At 42.5% G+C, this 25,567-nt stretch overlaps 4 gene segments (V, D, J or C); all 4 read left to right on the forward strand.

Moving 5' to 3' along the window:
* Window positions 1-274: 274 nt before the first annotated feature.
* LOC119850565 lies at window positions 275-23,787 on the forward strand. The segment is given in 3 exon segments: window positions 275-386; window positions 504-593; window positions 23,220-23,787. Coding segments are annotated over 3 exon segments (423 nt in total).
* On the forward strand, window positions 3,840-6,335 carry LOC122458886. The segment is given in 2 exon segments: window positions 3,840-3,954; window positions 4,467-6,335. Coding segments are annotated over 2 exon segments (585 nt in total).
* Window positions 9,449-10,744, forward strand: LOC122458887. The segment is given in 2 exon segments: window positions 9,449-9,536; window positions 9,793-10,744. Coding segments are annotated over 2 exon segments (507 nt in total).
* Window positions 12,463-13,637, forward strand: LOC122458891. The segment is given in 2 exon segments: window positions 12,463-12,608; window positions 12,711-13,637. Coding segments are annotated over 2 exon segments (402 nt in total).
* Window positions 23,788-25,567: the final 1,780 nt, after the last annotated feature.

A 25,567-nucleotide genomic window follows, 5' to 3' on the forward strand; every position in this document is an offset into this window, starting at 1 on the left:
AGTTTTACTGTACTTGCCTTCACTTCTGCTTTAGTATATGTGGCTGCATTAGCTGGGGGACACAATCCTTGATTTGCAAACATTTTTACCCCTCCAATTTGTTTATGAAAACAGATGAGACTTCAGCCCCCTCCCTCTCCTGGGATTTTAGTTTCTGACCACCTGACTACATACATAGTTTGACTCTTCTGAAAACTTACCCCTCACAGCTGCAGCCAGGAGAGCGATCATTGGATACGGCTTAAACAACCCACTTCCTGTCCCCACGTGCACCTCTCCCTGTCTCTCCAACTGAGGGGTTACTTCAGAGTCCTCTGTTTCAAGCTCAACTCCACCAGTGAGAATGTTACTGCTGCAGGTTCTTATTGTGACTTCAACATGGTCTTGTAAGTCATTTTTCCATTCTGTTTTTTCCACATGTACACCTTCCTTCAGTAACCAGACATGTTCCAAATTCCTTCGGCTTCAGGTTTATAGAATCATTTCTCCTTTTTTCTTTTTAGGTGGATATTCGCAAATAACTCTGATACAAACTCCATTGTCTGTCACCAGAGCGGTAACTGAAAGTGCAAATATGTGGTGTAAAATTTCTGGCAAAAGTTTTAATTTTAACAGTGATTATATACATTGTTATCGACAGGCCCCTGGGGAAGCTCCAAAGAGGATTCTGTATACTGTATCACAATCAGTTACTCTGGATACAGGCTTTGATAGAAAAAAGTTTATAGCTGATAATTATGATTTTGCATCCACCTCTAAGGTCACAGTACACCAGCTAACCCGAGAGGATGCTGCTATCTATTATTGTGCCATCTGGGATAGCACGGTACTAGAAAGCCATAGACAACCTGTATAAAAACTCACTGTGCATTCTGAACGAAGTGTATGAAACCAAACACATCCCTTGTCCTTCCTCTCAATTAGGAACCAGCTGCAGAAACTCCTGACTGGTTTCTGCAACATGACAGGAAGAACAACAGCATAGGACTACATTTTGTTACAAATCACCACAACACCTTTCAGAACTGGCCAAAGTTGTTTTGACAGATAGTTTTGGTCAAACTGAAATTGCATTTTTGAGGGAGAATAAACTATTTGCAAATTTGGGTTGAATTTACCAATAATTTAAATGATTATTTTAAAGTTGAAATTTCAACATTTTCAAAATGAAATATTTTGACTTTTCATTTTGAAATATTTTGTATTGAAATTTAGTCAGACTTATTTAAAAACAAAAAAACCACACCTAAAAAGTGCAACCCTCCCCAAAATAAAACAATGAATCACAAAAACAAACAAACGTTTTGGTGAGAACAAAATGTTTCATTCAATCTGAAATGAAAATATTTCAGTTTTTCATTTTGGTGAGAATAATCAAATTAGCTTTTATTTTGGGTTGAGTCAAAACAAATTTTGGAAGGATTTTTCAGACACTTACACACATGCTTAACTTTAAGCATCTGGATAGTTGACCATCTCTGGAGAGCAGACAGACACCTATGGCAGCAAAATATTGCTTACGTATAACTGTTTGTGCAAATGAGTGTTGGCTGGTAGAACGGTACATTTGTTTATAAAAGGCCTAAACTGAGGCTAAGATCTGAGGGCTAGTCTACACTAGAGTCACTACATCAGTGCAGATGCTCTGATGCACCTGCGCCTCTAGAGTGTGTCTGGTGAAGAAACTCTGTGCCGAAGGGAGAGAGCTCTCCTGTTGGCATAATTACTCCACCTCTGCAAGAGGCAAAAGCGATGTCAGCGGTAGAGAATCTCCTGCTGACCTAGCGCTGGTGTGGACAGCATTTAGGTTGCTGTAACTTGCGTCACTGAGGGGGGTGGCTTTTTATAACTTATGTCGCTCGGGGTGTGAGCGACGTAAGCGGTAGTGTAGACCTTCCCCGTCTTGAGAAGATTCACCCCAAAACAGGAAGGATGTGAAAGTAAAACTAGGTTGCACGTGGGTGATATGAAATATATGCTTGCTTCTTCCTGGTATTATGATAGTGTCTTTACTTACATGATCACATGCTATTTTTGGATAGGACCCCTACCTCACTCAGTGAATCAGTAGTTATTCAGAATTTCTCTTTATCCTCCACATCCATTATGTGGCCCCAAGCCTTATTTAATGCAGACCATCCAAACATGGGCATTTCTATGGTGCGGTCTCTGTAGTATCTGGGTACTTAAACATTAATTAATTTCTTTTCACAACAGCCCTGTGGGATTAAATGGTGTTAACAACCCCATTTTACTGTGGGGGAACTGCGGCACAGAAGGATTATGGCCAAAATTGTCAAAAGGTCCACTAATTTTGGGGTGCTCAACCTGAGACATCTACTGCCTGATTTTCCAATGTACTTCACATATTTATAGCATTTGATATGTTCAAAGCACTGCTTTGACCAACCTCAGTTGCAGTCATGAGCGCTCAGAGCTTCTGCAAATCAGGTCCCAGGAGGCCACCCAGAAAAGGAGGGGCACATAATGCGTGTCTAGCTGTGACTATTTTGGTTCAAGTTACTTGCCTAGCATCACACAGGAACTCTGAGGCACAGGCAGGGATAGAATCCAATTATCCCTGTTGACACCCAACTGCCTTTATCATGAGACCAGCCTTCCCTTTCCTGCAACCCCCTCCCTCATCCACCAGACACCTTCCAAATTCTGCAGCAAATGAGTCCAGGGTCCTACATACAACAGCCTCCTTCAGTACACAACCCTGATTCAATCTCTGAGCACCAACCACCCTATGCACAAAATGAAACAGGAGTTCTGCGGAAGAAAAAGTGTGTGATCATGTAATTAAAGACTGTATCGTAACACATACATAAGGGGACCAAATTAAGGTTACCTGGGCAACGTTAAGTCTGGCATTTGCTAACTTCCGAGTGCTTGATTTTGCAACCTTAATAGTCTATTAAAGTAGTCTTTTTTTTTTTAATACAGTGTCCTAATTTAAAAAAAAAAAAATATAGAGGTTCCATTCATAGACCTCTGTCACTTCTACTAACAGAATAACTGGTATCACTACTAGGCTGTTATCCTCAATGTGGATCAGGCACTAAAGGGGGAGGATATACACATTTTGCCAATGGGTTTCACACATATTTGCTGAAAGAAGAGAAATACTGAAATTCAGGATTCCTGGGTTTAATGCTCAGAACTCCAAGTGCAGATTAGGGCCTTTGATTTCCACTATAATAATAAAATATTTTCATGATTTAGGGCCTACGGGCCCCAACTGAAAGAGAGGGGTCCCACTGTGCTAGATGCTGTAGATCACAGTGAGGGATGGTCCCGGCCTCAAAGAGGTTATAGTCTAAATAGACAACAATAATCTCCTGTTCTCCAGCTGTAAAAAGAGAACTATGGGCCAGATTTTCAAGAAGAGCTGAGCACTTCTCCCTCCAGCACAAATTGACAGAACCAGTGGGTACTCTGAACCTTTGAAAATCAGGCTCTTGGTAACTTACGTGTGGTCCTGCATAGCATTTGTGGCATTGCTGTGAATTGAGTTCAGACCTCCTGTATCCTAGTTTAGTGCCTTAACCACAGAGCATTAATAGTGAGAAAGTGCACTACAATTTGCTGTATGGATCTTCCCTTCCATGGAAGGAGAATGCACTAAGGCTGAAATTCTCAGTGGTATTTAGTCACTGAACTTCCATTGAAATCATCCTAATCACTGCATTAGGATCTCTCTCTCTCTCTCTCTCTCCCTCCCTCCCTCCCTCTCCCCCCCCTCCACCCTCCCAACCCAACAGGAAACCAGCCAGTACAGTAAGAACAGCAGCAATATCCTCATTTCTTGCTTTCTTCAGTCAGGACTGGGTAATCTTTTGACAAAATTGAGCACCATTAACATTGATAACTCTCCTTCCTGAAAAGGTACAGCAAGTTAAGGAGACATGGTGGGATGTCTGGAAGCCCTCTTTCCTTACTTCTTCCCTGGTAAATTTACTGGACACATTAGATGTAGTTAGTGATTTTACTCTGTGTTTATTGTTAAAAAAAAAAACCCAACATGAGCCTGAATCTCAAGTCCAATGTAACAACTCGATGCTCGTGCAATCCCAATAAAGCCAATGGCATTGCAGTGAAATAAAACTGGTGTACTGAAATGGGGAAATCATAATCCTAGATGACAGATTAATCCTGGATGCTCATAGATACAGATGATCTTCACTACCCTGTACCTTGTGTAATTGTTCACACCATATTTGCCCACGTGTAAATAGAAATTGATTGTTCATTCACACTAGAGATAGAGGCTTTACCCATTTCTCCCTCACATTTACAGAGGCATATATGGCTATACAAGGTGCAAGGCAATGGATAATTAAACCCATGTACCTTCCTCAAGAACTTACAGGTGGCAAGGCCATACATGTTACTGCTCTCTGAAGAGAGAAAAGTCTAGGTGCTGTCTCCTCATGGCTGCTTTCTCTCTTTTTGCCTTCCAGCTGTTCTGTGGGCCATTCACCTGGAGCAGGAGCAGATCTCGGTCACAAAGCAGCCACTTCAAGGCAGCTCTGCCACATTCACATGCAACGTGTTTGGTGGATCAGACTCTACCTACATCCACTGGTACCGAGCCCCAGCTGGAGAGGCCCCACACAGGCTGCTGTACCTCACTCTCTTTCGGTTGCAGTTAAAGCGAGAGGCAGCCTTCCCCAAGGAGAAATTCTCAGCCTATAGGACACAAAACATCTCTAACTTGTTGGTGCACAAGCTGGAAGAGACAAATAGCGGCCGCTATTACTGTGCCACAAGCTTCCTGCACAAAAACCACCACAGCTCGGGGGGGTGGGGGGTCAACTCTCATATTACTGCTGCAGCAGAGCAGGCTGAGCCCTGCCCCCGGCCCAGGCACACCAGCCTACACAACAGGCATAGCCTCAGTCCCACAAACCACGGCCAGTGTGAACCCCTGTTCGGCCAGCACAAGTTGCTTAGGGATTTGCTTGAGCCTGGGAAGTGGGAGTTTGCGCCACCCACTAGGTAAAGCTGACATCCAGTGACTGCCTACCAGTAGTGGCTCCACCTCTAAAGGCAGAACAAGTGATTGAACAGTCACTACCAATTTGACTTCACAAAGCAAAGGGTGACGAGAGACACTGGGGGAGTGAGAGAATGAGGAAGAATGGGATGGGGACAATGAATAACTGGGGACAGGCTGTGGGAGTAAAGTGAACAGGGAAGGTAAGGGTGGGGGAAGACATTTTCTAGGAGGGAACAAACAGCAGTTGGCATCTCCACTGGGAATTTTCAGCACATATCCATGGCTGGAGCTGTAGTGTACACAGAATACTGGAGTTTTCTACTCACTTTCGATGGCCATACATAAAATAACTAACTTGGCTCCTCTGAGTGCACGTGTGCCATGCTCGAGGAGTTAAGACAAGAACAGCCAAAATGTATAGCTTACAAGCTCTTCATTCTAAATGTGAGACGGGAACAGGAAATCATGGGGGGCTTCTTTCCCATGGAAAAGAGTCCGTACCTCATATTCATCTGCACTGCACTCGGTGCAAGACTGAACTTGGTGACAAAGGTGGCTGGATGCCATCTCTGTGCCTCCATAGTGCTGGGGTCAGCTAATGGCTTGTTTTGCTCCCACTACAACTTAGTGCATTTAGTTGTGCCCTGCTAGGAATGGCCCTAGGGAGCCATTGTGGGACTTAGGGATCACAGTAATGCAGTACCTCCCTCTAGCTATGTCCATTACCGCAAAGTGGAAATGGAATACCGTATCCTAGGTTCTAGGAATTCCAGCCGCTCCTGAAATTGGATAGGTTTTGGTTCACACTTATGTCCTCCGATAGCTCATTTCACCGTCAATCACCTTTGACTGAGAACTTTTAATCATCATTACAAATGAGCAAATGAAACTGGTTATTGTAGTGTTCATGGACATGTGGAGCTCCTGTTAATATCAATGGATTATATATGGTACTCACTCACATATAATTTAGAGAGTCATACATGTGTCTGTCACTTACAGACACCGTTCAGAATGTCCAATATAGATTAATATCCATTCAAGTTCTTGGCATGTGTGTTAAGGAAACCATTTGGTCCACATGTGGTACTTACATATTTGTTTCCAAAAAAATCATTAATATGTGGTTAAAGATCATAAAATCATAGCGGTTTGAAATGGAAAAGGCCTATTACAGCATCCAGTCCATCTTCCTGCCAATGCAGAACTATTCCCTACAAAGTATTTTCTAGTGTTTTGTCGAGTCTAATTTCAAAGGTCTCCAAAATGGGGCTTCCATTATCTTCTTTGGGAGAGGATTCCATGGCTGATTGAGATCAATGCTGGTAAGTTCTCTCTCTCCTCACTAGTGTCTTCAACCCAGTTTTGAATCATATTAAAGTTTTGTGAGTGTGTTGTTAATGCCATCCTCTGCATTAGTAAAGAAGATGTTTGGCCTCTCTTTTTTCTTGCATTAAAAATTGCTTAAAGCATTTTGAAATCTGTACCTAAGTCAGAACTATTAAAAATAAACTGAACACCTTGCTCAGACAGAGCTTATCCTGTAAAGCACTACATAACCCTGGAAGTGCTGAAGTCTCAACTCTCATTAGTGCGTACAGATGATGATGAGAGCACCCACTACCTTTTAGAAATAGCTCACTATCTGGCAGGACAGAACACCTTTCCTTTGGAGATTTCAATCAAGTCATAATAAGATTGCATACTTGAGTCAGATGACTGTTTTCCTCCTAGTCTCTTCAACACTATAACAGCAATTATATAACATATTTTAAAAAGTTATGACCCAGTCCTCATGTGAAGTTATCCCACTGTGTTCCTCAAAAAAGGATTTTCAAAGAGCTGTAGCAAGATCTGGAACATGGACCTGGGCATTAGCAGCTGAGATTTCTCAAACCTTTTTCAGAATGTGCTCCTTTCTGTAACATGGAGCAAATGGTGAAGGGAGAAAATGACCCAATAATTTTAACTGAATTCATATTGAACCATTAACACCTTATTTTGTGAAGCTACAAGATGTCTTGAGAATAAAAAGTTTATACAGCCAATTCCGGTTCCCCCCTCCTGCCTTCCTTCCCTCCCCATACCACAAACATCCTTTTAACAAAACAGGATGTGTTGCTTTTCAGGGGCTTCATCATCAAGACAGAAAACTTCTAGCAGGTTTGGATTCCAATTACTTCACCATTATTGCAATGAGCTTTTCTGTAAGCAACAACAAAAACACCCCAAGTACACTCAGAAGAATCTTTTCCCACATTTTAGTATTAGGAATGGGATTTTCATTTTACTGTTGGTGGGATTTAAAGCCATAAGGCCCTGGCCTTGTGAGCTGCTGTTGCCTGTAATGGGAGATGAAGGTGCTCTGCACCTTACAGGACAGGCCTTTTCAAGTTTCATCCAGAGCCCAGTGAAGTCAGTGGAAGAACTCCCAGCCACTTCAATGAGTTTTGGATCAGGCCCCCAGCCATCCACAACACACTCCCTGGAGACTTTCACTCACCCTCTTGCAGTGGAACTACAACTTCTGTAAAGGAGCTCTCCCCAGATGCCAAGAAGAGGGATGATGTTGATTCTTCAGAGGCAAGATTCTTTGATCAGGAATATTGTATATTTACAGCAGTCATTACAGTGTTTCCATCCTAGAACTGAATGTTTCCATATAAACAATATGGTAAAATTAAAATCAGAGAACCCTATAGATTTCTATCACAAGGCCATTTAACAGGATATAAATGTATATGAAAATAAGTGCACAGCAAATGAATTACTATAATTGAATTTTCTTGTTTCAATATAATTGAGCTAGAAGATGGAGCATCATCAGACTACCTGAGGAGTCAATTTTAAAGACAACCATCTCTCCTGAATAAATCCACTTCAGTCAATGAGATTATTAATGTGAGTAAATTCACTCACAACCTTCCTCTCCCTTGTACATCTCCATAAGAGTCAGAGGTAAGTTAACCCTTAATTAACAAGGCAGGGCTCAGACAATTATCAGCAAGACTTCCACCGGGAGGCTCTCAGTCTCATTTAAACATCCACACTCATCCACATCCAGTACAGCCCTCTTTGTGAGCTCATTCCTGGTCTCATGATTAGAAAATGGCTACCTGTGTACAAACTATGATTTTTAAATCCTTGGAATTCAGACGAAGTTTCTCCGGATGAGCAAGTTCAGGCTCCTAAATTCCTTTAGGGATCTGGCCCTAACTCCCTTTCACCAGCTAGGTCTGTTCAAAGAAAGGTTATAAGAAGTTTGTGTTGATGGGGGGGGGGGGAGGTATATCCCCCCCCCCCAGCCCCAAAAAGCAGGGACAGTGCCAATAGCACTCCATCTATATACTTAATCACTACGCTTTTGAAATATGGTATATTTGTTGCTATGTTTCTTTGGTGTTCAAAGTATATTCAAAATGTTCCAGATTTTAAGGAGTTCTCAAAATAGGTTATTGTAAAGATTAATTGGCTCTTTGTAGAGGGGCAAGGATGAGCCTTATACAGCACTTACTTCTCATTATAACCCTCAAAATAGGGCTTAAGGGGTTAAAACTGTGTAAGGACCTTGTTCTGGCTCTCCCCTCTTGTGTGGGAATAGATACCAACAGATACCCAAAGGGAAACTCACAGACAGGGTATATATAGCAACAGAATTCACAAACAGCATACAAAACCCCAAATGAAACAATTGGGAATCTATTGATTTAGGTGAAAACAAAAAGTTAATCCTTGAGGCAACTCTGAGTTTGGAGGACACAAGAGTGAAATTCAGTGCAAGGACAATGTGTTTTAAGAGATTACTGATTTCTTTTCCTTGACAACAATTCTATCAGATCTATAAACTTGAGGAGAGTCTGAGTTAAGACAGGATGAAAAATTCCTAAGTAAATTCTCCCTAGGAATTGGGGCTTATTCCAGAGCTCATTGAAATCAATTGAAGAACTTCCCAATGACTTCAATGGACTTGGGATCAGACCCTTAGTTATCTATTTTCATCACTGCTTGAAAAAGTTATATTAGTTGCCTTTTGCATGCAGAGAGCATTATTCCTTGATCAAATATGCTGATGTTTATGTGAAAAAGAAAGGGGGAGTGCACAGAACCTCAATACCCGCAACTATTGAAACTTGAGAGGTCACTCCTTTTTTTAGGCTGTCAGCAGCATGAGGCAGGTCTTTGCCTCTTTGTTTTCACCCTGGGACCCAGATCCAGCACAGTATCTCAGGTTGCTACTATAATATAAGTAATAAACAACAGTAGTAATAATCTGTTTCATTCCAGTGTTAGGGTTGACATTCACCCAAGGTCAAAGTTGTCATACTGAGCAGCAATAACTATCTCAGCTTGCAATAAATTCAATACAGCCAGTACCACTTAACTGGAGGTTACCTAAATGAGTCACTTCCTCTCCCCATCTATATGTCTCTCCCCATTCAAGACCATCATTTACATTCCCTGGCTGGAGTTCTAACAAGAGGAAGAAGAATGTTGCTGTTAGAGACTTTTGTTCTGGCTATGGTTTGTTCCTGTAAGTGTGTTGCTGGCACTCAGGGTGACAAGACAGCAAGTGTGAAAAATTGGGACGGGGGTTGATAGGCACCAATATAAGACAAAGCCCTGAATATCAGGATTGTCCCTATAAAAAAAAAAAAAAAAAAAATCAGGAAATCTGGTCACCCTATTCACACTGCTCTCTGCATACATTGTCACGTAACAGCAGCAGCTGGAGAGCCTTTATGTTATTTCAGTTTTATGTTGATATTTTTTTCTTTGTTTCTCCACAGATGGCTCCTCACAAGTGCGTCTGGCCCAGCCTCAACTGTCCATCACCAGGGAAGGAAATAAAGCTATACGAATTGACTGTCATGTTTCTCTATCGGAGGATTTTGGCAAGGCTTATATACACTGGTATAGACAGAGACCCGGTGCAGCTCCAGAGCGGATTCTGTTCATCTCAACGCAGTCTGAATTTGACAGAGTCTCAGATAAAGGAAAGTTTAATGCTGAAAAGAAGATTGGCCAGTCTACCTGTACCCTGACTATAAACAAGATAACCTCCAGTGACATTGCAACTTACTATTGTGCCTATTGGGATCGCACAGTGTTAGAAAACTGTAGACAGCCTGTACAAAAACCCACTCTGCATTCTGAGCCACAGCCTTTTGCGTGTATGAGGCCACTGTCACCTCTCAAAATTCCTCTCAGCGTGGAGCCACCGGATGAAACTCTTCATTGGCTCTGCAGCTAGATATGAACAGCAACTGCTGATTCAGTGCGTATTTTCCACATAAATCACTAAGACCAGGTCAGGTCTAGCAGAACACGAGGTCACCTAGGGCACACAGGGGAGGTAGGCACCCAATCTCATTACAAGTCAATGGGAGTTGTGCGTTTAGCTGCCCCTTGCCCTGTAAAAAAAAAAAAAAAAAAAAAAAAAAAAAAAAAAAAAAAAAAATTTCCCGCTGAATATTAGGTGAAGCCGACAGTCAGTAGTTGCCTGTGGGGGTTATCGTGGGCTGAGTGGGTGGAGATTTGTCATCAGTCTAGAGGAGCAGAACACTTGGGGTGAAAATCCTGGCTCCAGAGAAGGAAATGGGGCCAGGCTCTCATCCCCATAACTGCCTGACACTACAGTCTCCCAATCCAGACATGATTCATCTCCTGAAACAGGAAGCAAGTGAAAGTAAAACAGGAGCGCTGGACCCAGTGTGCAGGTGCAATAATGTACCTCCTTATAACTCCACAAGTAACTGGGGCTCATCCTGACTCGTGTCCTCCCCAGGTACAAAGCCTCATGTTACTGTCTATAGATTCCAGTTGTGGATCTCAGTGGCCATTGGGTCAAGCCCTAAGTGTCTTTCCATTGACTTCAATGGGTTTTGGATCAGACCACAAGTCACCTAATGGCACTGCAAACCAGCCTGGCCACTTTACATTTTGATATTACCCTGATGGAAACAGGAGTAAGTTTATTTTAGTTGCTTTTCTGCTGTTTAATTAGCCCTGAACCACAAAGAGCTTATTGTTCACTTTATAAAAACCACAGAGTTCTGTTCTGAAGGACCAGCCTATCTTTAGTCTCTGTAGCCAGTTCAGCAGAACACACTGTGTGACAGCAGGCCACACTCTGCTTGAACTGATATTATCCTGTTGAATTTCAATCTTCAATCATGAACGTTCAGGGAACGTCACAGAATAAGAGTCCCTGCCCCAGTGATTTTATAGTCTAAGGTGGGTTACTAGAGCAATGAGGATAAATGGAGTCTGGTTCTTCAGAACCCATGGGGAAAGCGTGTGATTGCAGATGATAGTTGAAAGAAGGGCAGAAGTGGAAGCATAGCTTATTGAATGATGCTAGAAAGACATAAGAAAACTAATGGAGCTACAATATAGAAGAACATCATGGATCGGATTAGCTCTCATCAAAAGGAAACAAGGAAGTGTTTAAGAAAACACGAGGTTACTTGTAAATTAATTCGACAAAAACATCAGTGCAGAGTTTGCCCTTTTTCAGAAGTAGGACAAAATTGACCGCAAAAATATAATTGCAGATCCATCCTATATCAGTAGAGGGCATTAGTGCACAGATATAATAGCCACTGCACAACTCTATTTATAGAACAGAGGGATAATACCACACTGTAGTAGGAAGTGATATTCCACTACTTCACATCTAGGAAACTCAGCAAGAGCAGGATCCTGGGAAGTGCTTAATATCTTCAGAAGTGTTCTGAGTACTGTACTGGCAACAACACTCCTCAGGGCAGCACCTCCCATCTTCAACAGGTAAAGAAAATAATCCTCAAGAAAATTAGTCTTCCCTGTCACATCAACATGGCTCTCTGCCTGTCCCTTCATCTTTGTATTAGTTATAGCTAGGATCCCCAATTAGAGATCTGGTCCGCATTGCACAGGGCGCTGTACAAACAAGCATCAAAGTTTGCATCCCTGGCCACAAACATCTTGATGCTTTTTTCCCCCCCACAACTTGTGTGGAATGCCCCCTCCCCCAGCCCCAATCCCTAAATCACTAGCCTCATCTCCTTCGAATCCCTCTCAAGACACACTCCTACAAGAAATCTGCTGGCAAATAAAACCTCTGGTTGGGAAGGGTGAGGGATATGGTATATTTAAACATGAAGTACCAAAAATTCTCTGCTGGTGCAAATACTGAAGATCTTTGGGACAGTCACTCTATATATTGCTATGTATAGTAACTCACACAATGGGGACAGCATCCGCACAGAGGCCTCTCGGAACCACTGTAATATAATGAAAAGACCAATCCTTCATTACACAGACTTCTATGATGCAACCCACACTGGTCTAAAGATAGCGGAAGAATTTGCTTCATGCCAGATACCTTTATCAAAGAGCATTAACTTTGGAGGAGTTTCACCCCTAACACTACTTATTTTAAATTAACATATGCAGCCAGCAGAACCTCATCCCCTGTTAACTAAATAAGTTACTTCCTGTCCTGAAATGCACCTCTCTTTCCATCCCAACACAACAGTCATATTTCTCATAAATGCAGGTCCAAGCAAAATCTGTAAAACGTTGCTGCTCCACATCATTATTCTGGCTTTGGTTTTGTCTTGTACATTTCCTTTTTTACCCTCTTCTACACAGTTGTACATTACTGAGTAACAAATCATCATGCTCTAGATTCATGTTAATTTCTTCCTTGCTCTCTTTCTAGACGGATGTGCACAAATATATCTGAGACAAGCTCAGGTGTCTGTTACCAGGGCAGAAAATAAAACTGCAGGTATAGACTGTGTGGCTTCTGGCATTCAGAACTTCAGGAGCGCTGTTATACACTGGTATCGACACAGACCTGGTGAAGCTCCAGAGCAGATTCTGTACATCTCATCTGAAAAACTTGAATTTCACAAAGACTCTGACGAGAACAAGTTTAATTGTGAAAAGCCGCCTCACCAGCCCATCTCTACCCTAACAGTAAATAAAATAGCTCCTATTGATTGAGCTACCTATTATTGTGCCTATTGGGATCGCACAGTGTTAGAAAGCCATAGACAGCCTGTAAAAAAACAAAAAAACAAAAAAAAAAAGCCCACTCTGAATACTGAGCCATATCCCATCAAATTTATGAAACTACAGCTACCTCCCTGATTTTGCCATTCGGCTGTAGAAACTCCACACTAGCTTATTTAAAAAAAAACAAAAACACTCAACATGATTAATAAAAATCTTTATTGTGAAGTAGTTAAGGTCACCACATATATAAAATACCCGATTCAAAGCCAGAAAAAACTAAGTACCATGACCACAGGTCCTATAATACCACCGGTAGTGGTGTGGAGGTAAGCATAGTGTTCAGTGATCACTCAGTGTTAAGGAGCTTGCAAAAGAGCTGCTTTTCTCTGTGTCAGATTCCAACTGGCTATTCATAGCAACAAACGCTTCGATGCCCCACCCAGACTCTGGCTGGGAATCTCAGACCTTACAGGCACAGTCCCCTGTACCACACAGGGAATATTGCTGAAGGCTTTTACTCTGGGGAAAATATAATCATTAAAATAGAAACAGGCAGTGATTTGTCTTCAATGGGATGGCAGTAAAGCATTTAAGATTAAACATGGGCTTAATGCAGATGCTTTCCTGAATAAAGGCTTAATTAAGAAAGATGGTATCTACTGCACCAACCAACATGAACCCTTCATTGTCCATCCTCTTAAGGAACAGTGGTGTGTTGGGTCCCAAGTTCACTGGAGCATCTCCTTCATACTAGACTTATTGCTGAAACTCATGATGGATCACTTTTGTCTTAATGACTGTCAGTCAAATTAACCTCACATGGGACTGACATACGTACAACCAACAGAACTGTTCTCGGCTGTGTCAAAGTTCCTTCCTCACTCTGAACTCTAGGGTACAGATATGGGGACCTGCATGAAAACCCCCTAAGCTTATTTTTACCAGCTGAGGTTAAAGCTTCCCCAAGGAACAAGCTATTTTATCTTTTGTCCTTGGACTTTATTGTTGCCACCACCAAGAGTCTAAAATATATAATAGGGAAAGAGCCCACTTGGAAACATCTTTCCCCCCCAAAATCCTCCCAAACCCTACACCCCCTTTCCTGGGGAAGGCTTGATAAAAATCCTCACCAATTTGCATAGGTGAACACAGACCCAAACCCTTGGATCTTAAGAACAATGAAAAAAGCAATCAGGTTCTTAAAAGAAGAATTTTAATTGAAGAAAAAGTAAAAGAATCACCTCTGTAAAATCAGGATGGTAAATACCTTACAGAGTAATCAGATTCAAAACAGAGAATCCCTCTAGGCAAAACCTTAAGTTACAAAAAGACACAAAAACAGGAATACACATTCCATTCAGCACAGCTTATTTTATCAGCCATTTAAACAAAAAACAGAATCTAATGCATATCTAGCTAAATTACTTACTAAGTTCTAAGACTCCATTCCTTTTCTGTTCCCAGCAAAAGCAACACATAGACACAGAGAACCTTTGTTTCTTCCCCCCCCACCCCCGCAGCTTTGAAAGTATCTTGTCTCCTCATTGGTCATTGTGGTCAGGTGCCAGCAAGGTTATCCTAGCTTCTTAACCCTTTACAGGTGAAAGGGTTTTTCCTCTGGCCAAGAGGGATTTTAAAGGTGTTTACCCTTCCCTTTATATTTATGACAGCCTGTTACTTAAGTGAGTCACTTCCTTTCCCCAAAGGCACTCAGCACTCCATCTGAGATCCTAACTTACAGCCTTCTGTTTCTGACATGCAGGCTCAACTAAAGTCAGTGAGAATGTTACTGGTGCAGATTCTTATTGTGGCTTCAATTTGGTTGTATAAGCTGGTTTTCATTCTAGTTTTCTACAAATATGCAGTTTACTGAGCAACAACCAGAGAGCCTCCAAATTCATGCTTATGATATCTTTTCTTCCTTTCTTTGTAGATGGAGTTGCACAAGTACAATTGACACAAGTTCAATTATCCAGATAAGGAAACTGACGAAAACAGTAAGAATTCACTGTAAAGTTTCTGGCATCGATTTTGGCAATGCTTATATACACTGGTATCGACAGAGACCTGGAGACGTTCTGGAGTAGATACTCTACTTTAAGACAAACTAATCAAGTTTTGGCCAGGACAAGTCAAGACAACTGAAAAATCCACCTGTACCCTAACAGTAGAGAAACCAACCTACAATGACATGGCTACCTATTACTGTGCCTTCTGGGATCGCACAGTGTTAGAAAGCCAGACAGGCTGTGCAAAATCCTCACTCTGTATTCCGAGCCACAGACTTTCAAAAGTGTACAAAAAAAAAAAATACAGAACTCCACACACACAGTTGCCTTCTTAATCTTAATCTGAAAGCACGAGTAGATACTCATTTTCTCCGAGCTAGATATAAGACCATCACAGTCTGCTGAAGATCCCTGATTGAAAGAGAAAGTAAGTTTTCCCGGCCAGAGATAGAAGGCCATTTATTAAGATGATATTTTGCCCCTTGCTGACTGAACAGCAAATCAATGAATGGAGAGGGCTAGTAAGCTACTGGAGTGGTCATAGGTGCTGGAACTAGGGATGCTGCTGCACCATCTGGCTTGAAGTGGTTTCCATTATATGCACACTTTACAGTTTGGTTCAATGGGTCTCAGCATCCTGACTATATACAAATTATCAGAGCAGTAGCTGTGTTAGTCTGTATCCACAAAAACAATGAGGACTCAGGTGACACTTTAAAGAGTAACATTTATTTGGGCATAAGTTTTCATGGTTAAAAAGCCCAGTTCTTCAGATGCACAGAGTGAAAATTACAGATCTAGGCATTAATATATATTGGCACATGAAGAGAAGGGAGTTACCTTACAAGGTGAGAACCAAGGTAGAAGGCCAATTCAGTCAGGGTGGATATGATTATGTGTCAATACCAAGAGAGGGAAAATTGCTTTTTTAGTGAGCTAGCCACTCCCAGTCCCTATTCAAGCCCAAATTGATGGTGTTAAGCTTGCAAATGAATTGTAGTTCTGCAGTTTCTCTTCCAAAGTCTGTTTTTGAAGTTTTTTTTGTTGAAGAACAGCTACTTTTAAATCTATTATTGATTGTCCAGGGAGATTGAAATGTTCTCCCGCTGGCTTTGTATGTTACCATTCCTGATGTCTGATTTGTGTCCATTTATCCTTTTACATAGAGACTGTCCAGTTTGGCCAATGGCAGAGGGGCACTACTGGCACATAATGGCATATATCACATTAGTAGACATGCAGGTGATTGAGCCTCTGATGGTGTGGCTGGTGTCGTTGGGTCCTATGATTGTGTAAATAGAGTAGATATGAGGTTTCTAGGGGTGTATCTGTGTAGATTTGCTCCTGTACTGTAGCAGGAAGTTTCTTGAGCAGATGTAGTTTCTTTTGCTACTCCTCAGTGGGATGGGAGGACAGTGCCCTGTGGAACGTGGTGTTGGAGAGTTGCCTGGCAGCCTCCTGCTCATAATCTGATCTTTTCATGATGACTACAGCACCTCCTTTGTCAGGCCCTTTGATTATAATGTCAGAGAGTTGTTTCTGAGGCTATGGATGGCGTTGTGTTCCGTACGGCTAAGGTTACAGGGCAAGTGATGCTGTTTGTTCACAATTCCAGCCTGTGCACATCTGTGGAAGCACTCTGTGTAGAAGTCCAATTTGTCATTTAGACGGTCAGGAGGAGTCCAAGCAGAATTCTCCTTCTTGTAGTGTTGGTAGGAGGGTTCCTGTAGGTCAGTGCTCTGTTCAGTGGCGTGTTGAAAATATTCCTTGAGTTGGAAATGGCGACAGTAGGCTTCCAGATCACTGCAGAACTGTATCATATACATGGGGGTGGTAGAGCAGAAAGAGTCCCCGAGATAGGACAGACTCTTCTGCCAGGCTAAGTGTGTGGTTGGATTGATTAACAATATTGTTGGGTGAGTTAAGGGTACCACTGTTGTAGCCCCCTACGGCATGCAGACGTTTAGACAGTTTACTGTCCTTTATCTTCTGTACAGAAGTGTGCATTGTAAATGGCTTGTCTTGTTTTTGTAAGTCCAGCCAAGTGGAAGTTTGTGTGGAAGGTTGGTTTTATACAAGAGTCTCTAGTTTTGAGAACTCATTCTTGATCTTCTCCTGTTTGCTGTACCAGATGCTGATCGGGTGGTTCCTGAGTTTCTTTGAGAGCATGTGGCACAATCTCTCACCATAGTCAGTGTAGTATATGGATTGCAATGGATATTTTACCTTCAGGTGTTTTACCCGCAAAAGCTTATGCCCAAATATATCCATTAGTCTTTAAGGTGCCACCTGACTCCTTGTTATATACAAATTGTTCCAGCCTCCAGGGCTGATTGCTGGAAGTTTGCCATGCCCAGAAATATCCCTGACTGTCTTGATGCTTAAGACTTTATTTAAAGGAGAAAAATCACTAACCAGGAATGTGGAAAAACTCAGACAAAAACATTACCAGGCTTCTGAAGTAGGGTGCAGAAGTTTACTGACAATGGAACTGCCTCCACACATCCCCCGACCCCCCAGCCACGCATGCACAACACCAAGATGCCATTGTCACCAGGAGACATTGTCACATGGTACAGCCACTGGGATACATTATAATGCAGTCTTCCTGCCATAGCGCTGTAATACTAGTATTGGAATAACTGTACTACAGTGTGACAGCTATAGAAAGAAGAATATGTGGAAATATGTGCTTAAGCTTGCTAAACGGTAGTCCCAGATCAGTTGCTACAATAAATCAATAGTTGCACATTTAAATTCCCCCCCGCCCCACACTTGGATCACACATGGTGGGAAGGTTGGAGGAAGGGGGACCAGGGAACTGGCATGGCTTCCACCCACAACTGAAGCTAAGGCCACCCTATATCACATCAATATCCTCCATAACAATAGTTTTATTGGTTGTAACCCAAAAATCTCTCCCACCTCTGCTGTAATTTTCCCCCATAGTAACAAAGGTAGCAGCAGTGGCCAATTCCCAGCTGCAGCTCTGGCTCCACAGATGTTTCCTCTCCAGTGCATTCCCTGGGCCCAAACAGATCCTCAGAACATAGACACAGGACATTCCACAGCCCAACTGGCCACAGAGTCTGTTCCAGGATCTAGTCGAGGTCCTGGCTCTGTTCCTGCTCCTCTGCCACCAGAGAACCCTGTGGTGCTGTCCCCATCCCCTCTGCACCAGTCTAGAACTCACACTGTCCCAGCTCAAAAAGCCTGTCATGCAGGAAGGGAGGGATCAATACTCAAGGTGGGGGTGAGCACCCAGTTAATCTCCATGGAGTAAGGGCAGGCTGATGAGCCACTGCCGGATTTTTGCCTGGCATCCTTTGCCTTGTGATAGGCACCCTGAAGGGTTTTGCTTCATTCCCAACATTGGAGAGTCATCTGCTGGATCCCCTCCTCTGCCAGCCTCTTGCAGATGCTCTCGCACAGATGCTGGTTTCAGGTGCACCTCCCAAAAATCACAGCAGAGAGCACTGAGCTTTGACCAGCTAGGACATGCCAGGACACCATCTTCTCAAGCTGTTCGACTGAGCTGAGCAGGGCAGAGGTGGAGCAGGTAAGATGAAATGAGGTGTTAAATACTGACTGGGTATATAAGCCAGTAGAGGCAAATGGGAAGTTAGTATTGTAGGTAGAAGACTAGAAAATACAGCCCCGGTGAATTGTGGGATGGCATTGAAGGGCTATCAGAACCTCAGCTCCACAACCTGGGATTCAGCTGCATCCCCACTGCAAAGTGGGCAGCTTTGGTCCTACCTTAGAGCAAAACCCAGACTGTAAATCTACACTCCCAGCCACGCAAGCAAGCCCAGGTTCAAAACACACAAACCTGGGCATAAGCGTTGTGTGTGAGGAGAGCAGGGTTTTGGCTAAAACCAGGGTAAGAGCCAAGGTAAATGTACAGCGACAACACAGCCTGAAAGACATAAATCTGCTGGCAGCCACAGGCACCTTTCTACAGCAGCGTTCCCGTACTTGCTTCCACCAGTGGAACTGACCCAGCGGTAGAAACAGAGAAATTTTAGGGGAAAAAAATGTTGTGTAGACAGATGAGGCTAATGGACATTTGGAAAATGTCCCGGGCAGAGCCGAGTGGAAGTTTCTTTCCATCATTTAATGAAAAGTACAAAATCCATGACCACTGAAACTGTCGCAATGCTACTCACTTTGGCCTTGGAACTCCCTGGCAGCAGCAGGGATACATTTCCGATCCTTCTATTCCCAAAGCAAAGCCCCCTCCACTTGGGCTGAGGAAGAGTTTTCTTTAGCTGCTAGCAGGACTGGGTTTATGGCACATAACAAGGCTGGTACCCCAAAAGCTCAGCTCTTTGCACATATACACTAATCAGGGTATCACAGTATCTATTCAAGGGTTTTTAAGATCATCTGGAGGAATACAGAGAAGGAAAATCCTGACTCTCATACCACAATCTGGTGGCCCAGTAGCACCGGTCAATAATTTGTGCAAGTGCAATCATGCAGAATTAAAGGTCAAGTGGATCAGGCTGTTTAAATACAGAACCTGCTACAGACTACAAACACCTGCGCAGTTTTTTTGTAACTCATTACCAGATAAAGGAGTTTCTTGGAGGAAAGCTATTGTGCATTTGGAGTTTCATAAGAGAGGGTGTAAGGATATGAGGGTGGGTGTTGGGGGCTTATTCCTTCACTCACTTCCCTGGTCTTTCTCACATGAACAGAGAGCTACAATACCCAAAGTCCAAAAGTGAAAACAATTTTATGTTTATTGGGGTGAACTCCCAGCAAGCATGATTCTAATTTCCTTCCTTAGTGTCCCCCTTCCCAGCTCTGATGCCACAGAGCCTTACACCTGTGTCCCTGTTCCCAGTCCCCCTCAGCAAAACGTGATTCCTATTCCAATTCCCCCACCCCCATTCCCTCTTCCCATTCCCCCCCTTACTTCCTGATTGACTGCAGACTATGTAGTAAAACTTGAGTTCTGCTTAGCTATACCTTAACCAATCATTTTACTGAAGGTTAACTAACCAATCCCAACATATTGTAACTTGATTATCTAACCAATTATATCCCACCATTTTAATTAGTTTATACCCAACAAAAATTAATTATACAGCAGACAGAAACAATCACAGAACCAGACAGAGATTATATAGACAAACAAGAGGGAAATGGGTACTATAGTGAAAGAACAACAAAGAAATGACGCAAAAAGAAAAAGGAGTACTTGTGGCACCTTAGAGACTAACAAATTTATTTGAGCATAAGCTTTCGTGAGCTACAGCTCACTTCATCGGATCTGGACCCAAGAATCTAGAATGCATCCGATGAAGTGAGCTGTAGCTCACGAAAGCTTATGCTCAAATAAATTTGTTAGTCTCTAAGGTGCCACAAGTACTCCTTTTCTTTTTGCAAATACAGACTGACGCAGCTGCTACTCTGAAATCTAAAAGAAATGAGGATTTCACCTCCCAGCTATTGATAAGTGAGTTCTTGCCAGACAGGATGCTATCAAACCAAGTTTCCTTTTACATCTTCTAGGCACTTCCCTTTTTCTGGAGGTGATGGGCATTATCAGGACAGGACTGTATTCCTAACAGCCCAATAGCACCTTCTTTCAATGTGACTAGTTGGAATGTGAGGAGGTGACCGGTCGCTTCCCAGCTTATGGCTGCCTCTGCTGCTTGGCCAAAGATCTTAGCCTAAGAACAGGGCCTCAGACTGTCACAGTGAGAAAAGGCCTTATATAGTCAGACAGTTATTTTGATTCTCTCTTTTACACCTCTATAACTAACTAAGTGATAAAAATACACCTAAATTCTTAAAGTATAGGCCTTTACAGACAGGCCTGAATATCTATATCCTAACAGTGGGTTTGAGTTGGTTAGGAGAATACTGAGAGATTAAAACCACCACAAAAGGTTTTCTTCCTTCCCCCCCTCCTTCCTGCTGGTAATAGCTCATCTTAAGTGATCACTCTCCTTACAGTGTATATGGTAACACCCATTGTTTCATGTTCTCTGTGTGTTATATAAATCTCCCCACTGTATTTTCCACTGAATGCATCCGATGAAGTGAGCTGTAGCTCACAAAAGCTTATGCTCAAATAAATTTGTTAGTCTCTAAGGTAGCACAAGTACTCCTTTTCTCTTTTGAGAGATTAAAGTAATTCATTGTATGTTAGCCACCCTGCCCGGGAGGAATAGGTTCCCTTACCAGCTCCAAACCTATCCCCACAGTCTCCTCCACTACAAACCCTGATCAGTTCTATAATCAATCTTCAGAACCCCCTTCCCAACACCTCTTTATGGGATAGGGAAAGAAGTTCATGTTGGTTTTTCAGCTACAAAGGCTGAAAAGAAAACAGTGACTCTACAGATGATCTCCGGCTACTGTATTACAATAATTTATACATTCTCCAAAGTGTGATGTATACATAAGTCTTAACATTAATAATTAAATATGCTGTAGAAGTGTAACTCACCATCAAAATGCCCCCATGTGACTGGCAAAGTCTTCTCCTCTGGTGCCCCCTGCCAACAGCCACTCCAGCCCTGCTGTGGTCTACTCCTTGTACCTCAGCCCTCCAGCAGGTCACATTCAGTCCCACCTCTTCCAGGGTTACAGAAAGTCACACAAAACAACAGTTGAATGACCTTATGACAGAGCTTTACCCAATCCAGGAACCCTGAAGCAAGCCACTACAGACAGCCTCTTCCTCCCAGCTAGCATTCATCCTTAATTCAGCCACCAAATCCTACACAGCTGAGCATAATTCTAAATTAGGCCTGGCCCACCCTCCAGATGCAACTAGATACACTAATTGCTGTCTGGCAGGGACTCAAGTTAACTCTTTCTTTGCCAGTGTGCGGTATACACTCCATCATATATGCTATTTAATCTCTCATAGGGATGTTTTATTATATCTTTAAAATGAAACCTTGTGGCAACATGTTTTTTTTACCTACATGTTTGAAGCAAAATTACGTATCACTAATTTAAGTGTACAAATGGCCTTTTTTTGGAAGACAGGATAAGGTCAGTTATTAATGTACACGAGCATGTGTCATATCTCAGTGGAGGGCAGCAATAGCACACAGTTGCACTGACAGTGCTGAGTTTGCATCCCAGTGACTATGTGTACACCTGAGAGAAGACGCAGACTCAGATTTGTAATGGGAGGGAGCGTGCTCCGGCACAGCCAGCATGGACATTGGTGCTGGCTCAAGCGAGCAACTGAGCACAGATTCAGGCACCGCTAGGAGCAATTACATGCTCTCCTAATATGCCTGTGCCCAGGAGCATGCACAAGTGGGAGCAAGGAGGGGCACGCCCCCCCCCCCAGTATTCATCTAAAAAAATATGCATTTCTGCTCTAGCTCTGGCCCTAGCCCTGGGTGCTACTCCAGCCCTGGCGGCTGACCACCCTTCACTGCCACAGCCCTGGCCATGCACTCCTCCATCCCCAGCCCTGGCCCCAACAGGGCCCCTGCTCCAGTCCCCGGCCACTGTTCCAACGTGCCCATCCAAAAGTGGTCAAATTTAAATTCCTGTGCATGCCCCTGCTTCCTGTGCCTGTAAAACAAACCAAAAATAAAGCCCCTGACAGATGGAAATCAGATGGGATTCTATGCAAACAACTACACGAGTTTTACTGTACTTGCCTTCACTTCTGCTTTAGTATATGTGGCTGCATTACCTGGAGAACACAACCCTTGATTTGCAAACACTTTTACCCCTCCAGTTGGTTTATGAAAACTGATGAGATTCAGCCCCCTCTACCCTCCTGGGATTTTCACTTCTGACCACCTGACTACATACATAGTTTGACTCTTCTGAAAACTTAGCCCCACACATCTGCAGGCAGGAGAGCTATCATTGGATGCTGCTTAAACAACCCATTTCCTCTCCCCAGCTGCACTTCTCTCTAACTGAGGGGTTATTTCATAGCTGTCTGTTTCAAGTTCAACCACACCAGTGAGAATGTTACTGCTGCAGGTTCTTATTGTGACTTCAACATGGTCTTGTAAGTCATTTTTCCATTCTGTTCTTTTCCACATGTACCCCTTCCAAATTCCCTTGGCTTCAGGTTTATAGTATCATTTCTCCTTTTTTCTTTCTAGATGGATATATGCAAATAACTCTGATACAAACTTCATTGTCTATCACCATAGCAGAAAGCAGAAGTGCATATATGTGGTGTAAAATTTCTGGTGAAGGTTTTAATTTTAACAGTGCTTATATACACTGGTATCGACAGAGCCCTGGGGCAGCTCCAAAGAGGATTCTGTATATTGGATCAGGATCAGCTATTATGGATGAAGGCTTTGATAGCAAAAAGTTTGAAGCTGAGAAAATTGGTTTTACATCCACCTCTAATCTCAGAGTACACCAACTAACCCAAGAGGATACTGCTACCTATTATTGTGCCACCTGGGATCGCACAGTACTAGAAAGCCATAGACAGCCTGTACAAAAACCCACTCTGCACTCTGAGCCAAGTGTATGAAACCAAACACATCCCTTGTCCTTCCTCTCAATTTGGAACCAACAGCACAAACTCTTGACTGGTGTCTGCAATATGACAGGAAGAAAAACAGCACAGAACTGAAGTTTTGAACTACATTTTGTTACAAATCAAATCAGTTTAGAGCATGTCAAAGTTGTTTTGACAGATAGTTTATTCTCCCTCAAAAATGCAATTTCAGTTTGACCAAAACTATTTGCAAATTTGGGTTGAATTTACCAATAGTTTCGCTGAAAAAAATGATTTTTTTTAAAGTTGAAATTTCAACATTTTCAAAATGAAACATTTTGACTTTTCATTTTGAAATATTTTGTATTGAAATTTAGTCAGACTTATTTAAAAAAATACCTAAAAGGTATAACCCTGCCCAAAATAAAACATAATGAAACATAAAACAAACAAAAAATGTTGTGGTGAGAACAAAATGTTTCATTCAATCTGAAATGAAAATATTTCAGTTTTTCATTTTGGTGAGAATAATCAAACTAGGTTTTATTTTGGGTTGAGCCAAAACAAATTTTGGAGGGCATTTTTCAGACACTTACACACATGCTTAACTTTAAGCATCTGGATAGTCAACCATCTCTGGAGAGCAGACAGGCACCTATGGCAGCAAAATATTGCGTACTTATAACTGTGCAAATAAGTGTTGGCTGGTAGAATGGCATATTTGTTTATAAAAGCCCTAGACAGAGGTTCAGATCTGAGGACTAGTCTACACTAGAGGCACTACATCAGTGCAGATGCTCTGATGCACCTGTGCAGCTAGAGTGCGTCTGGTGAAGATGCTCAGTGCCGAAGGGAGAGAGCTCTCCTGTTGGCATAATTATTCCACCTCTGCAAGAGGTGAAAGCGATGTCGGCGGTAGAGAATCTCCTGCTGACCTAGCACTGGTGTGGACAGCATTTTGGTAGCTGTAACTTGCGTTGCATGGGGGGTGGCTTTTTCTAACTTACGTCGTTCGGGGTGTGTTTAATTTAAGCGGTAGTGTAGACCTGCCTCCAGTCTTGACAATATTCACCCCAAAACAGGAAGGACGTGAAAGAAAAACTTGGTTGCATGTGGGTGATATGAAATATATGCTTGCCTCTTCCTGGTATTATGATAGTGTCTTTACTTACATGATCACATGCTATTTTTGGATAGGACCCCTACCTCACTCAGTGAATCAGTAGTTATTCAGAATTTCTTTTTATCCTCCACATCCATTATGTGGCCCCAAGCCTTATTTAATGCAGACCATCCAAACATGGGCATTTCCATGGTGCGGTCTCTGTAGTATCTGGGTACTTAAACATTAATGAATTTCTTTTCACAACAGCCCTGTGAGATTAAATGGTGTTATTAACCCCATTTTACTGTGGGGGAACTGCGGCACAGAAGGATTATGGCCAAAATTGTCAAAAGGTCCATTTTGGATGCTCAACCTGAGACATCTACTGCCTGATTTTCCAATGTACTTCACATTTTTATAGCACTTGGTATGTTCAAAGCACTGCTCCGCCCAACTTCAGTTGCAGTCATTAGCGCTCAGAGCTTCTGCAAATCAGGTCCCAGGAGGCCACCCAGAAAAGGAGGGGCACATAATGTGTGTCCAGCTGTGAATATTTTGGTTTAAGTTACTTGTCCAGCATCACGCAGGAACTCTGAAGCACAGGCAGGGATAGAATCCAATTATCCCTGTTGACACCCAACTGCCTTTATCATGAGACCAGCCTTCCCTTTCCTGCAACCCCCTTCCTCATCCACCAGACACCTTCTAAATTCTGCAGTAAATGAGTCCAGGGTCCTACATACAACAGCCTCCTTCAGTACACAACCCTGATTCAATCTCTGAGCACCAACCACCCTGTGCACAAAATGAAACAGGAGTTCTGCGGAAGAAAAAGTGTGTGATCATGTAATTAAAGATTGCATCGTAACACATACATAAGGGGACCAAATTAAGGTTACCTGGGCAACATTAAGTCTGGCATTTGCTAACTTCCGAGTGCTTGATTTTGCAACCTTAATAGTCTATTAAAGTAGTCTTTTTTTTTT

This window comes from Dermochelys coriacea, chromosome 2, assembly GCF_009764565.3.
Source record: "Dermochelys coriacea isolate rDerCor1 chromosome 2, rDerCor1.pri.v4, whole genome shotgun sequence".
Classification (NCBI taxonomy): Eukaryota; Metazoa; Chordata; order Testudines; family Dermochelyidae; genus Dermochelys; species Dermochelys coriacea.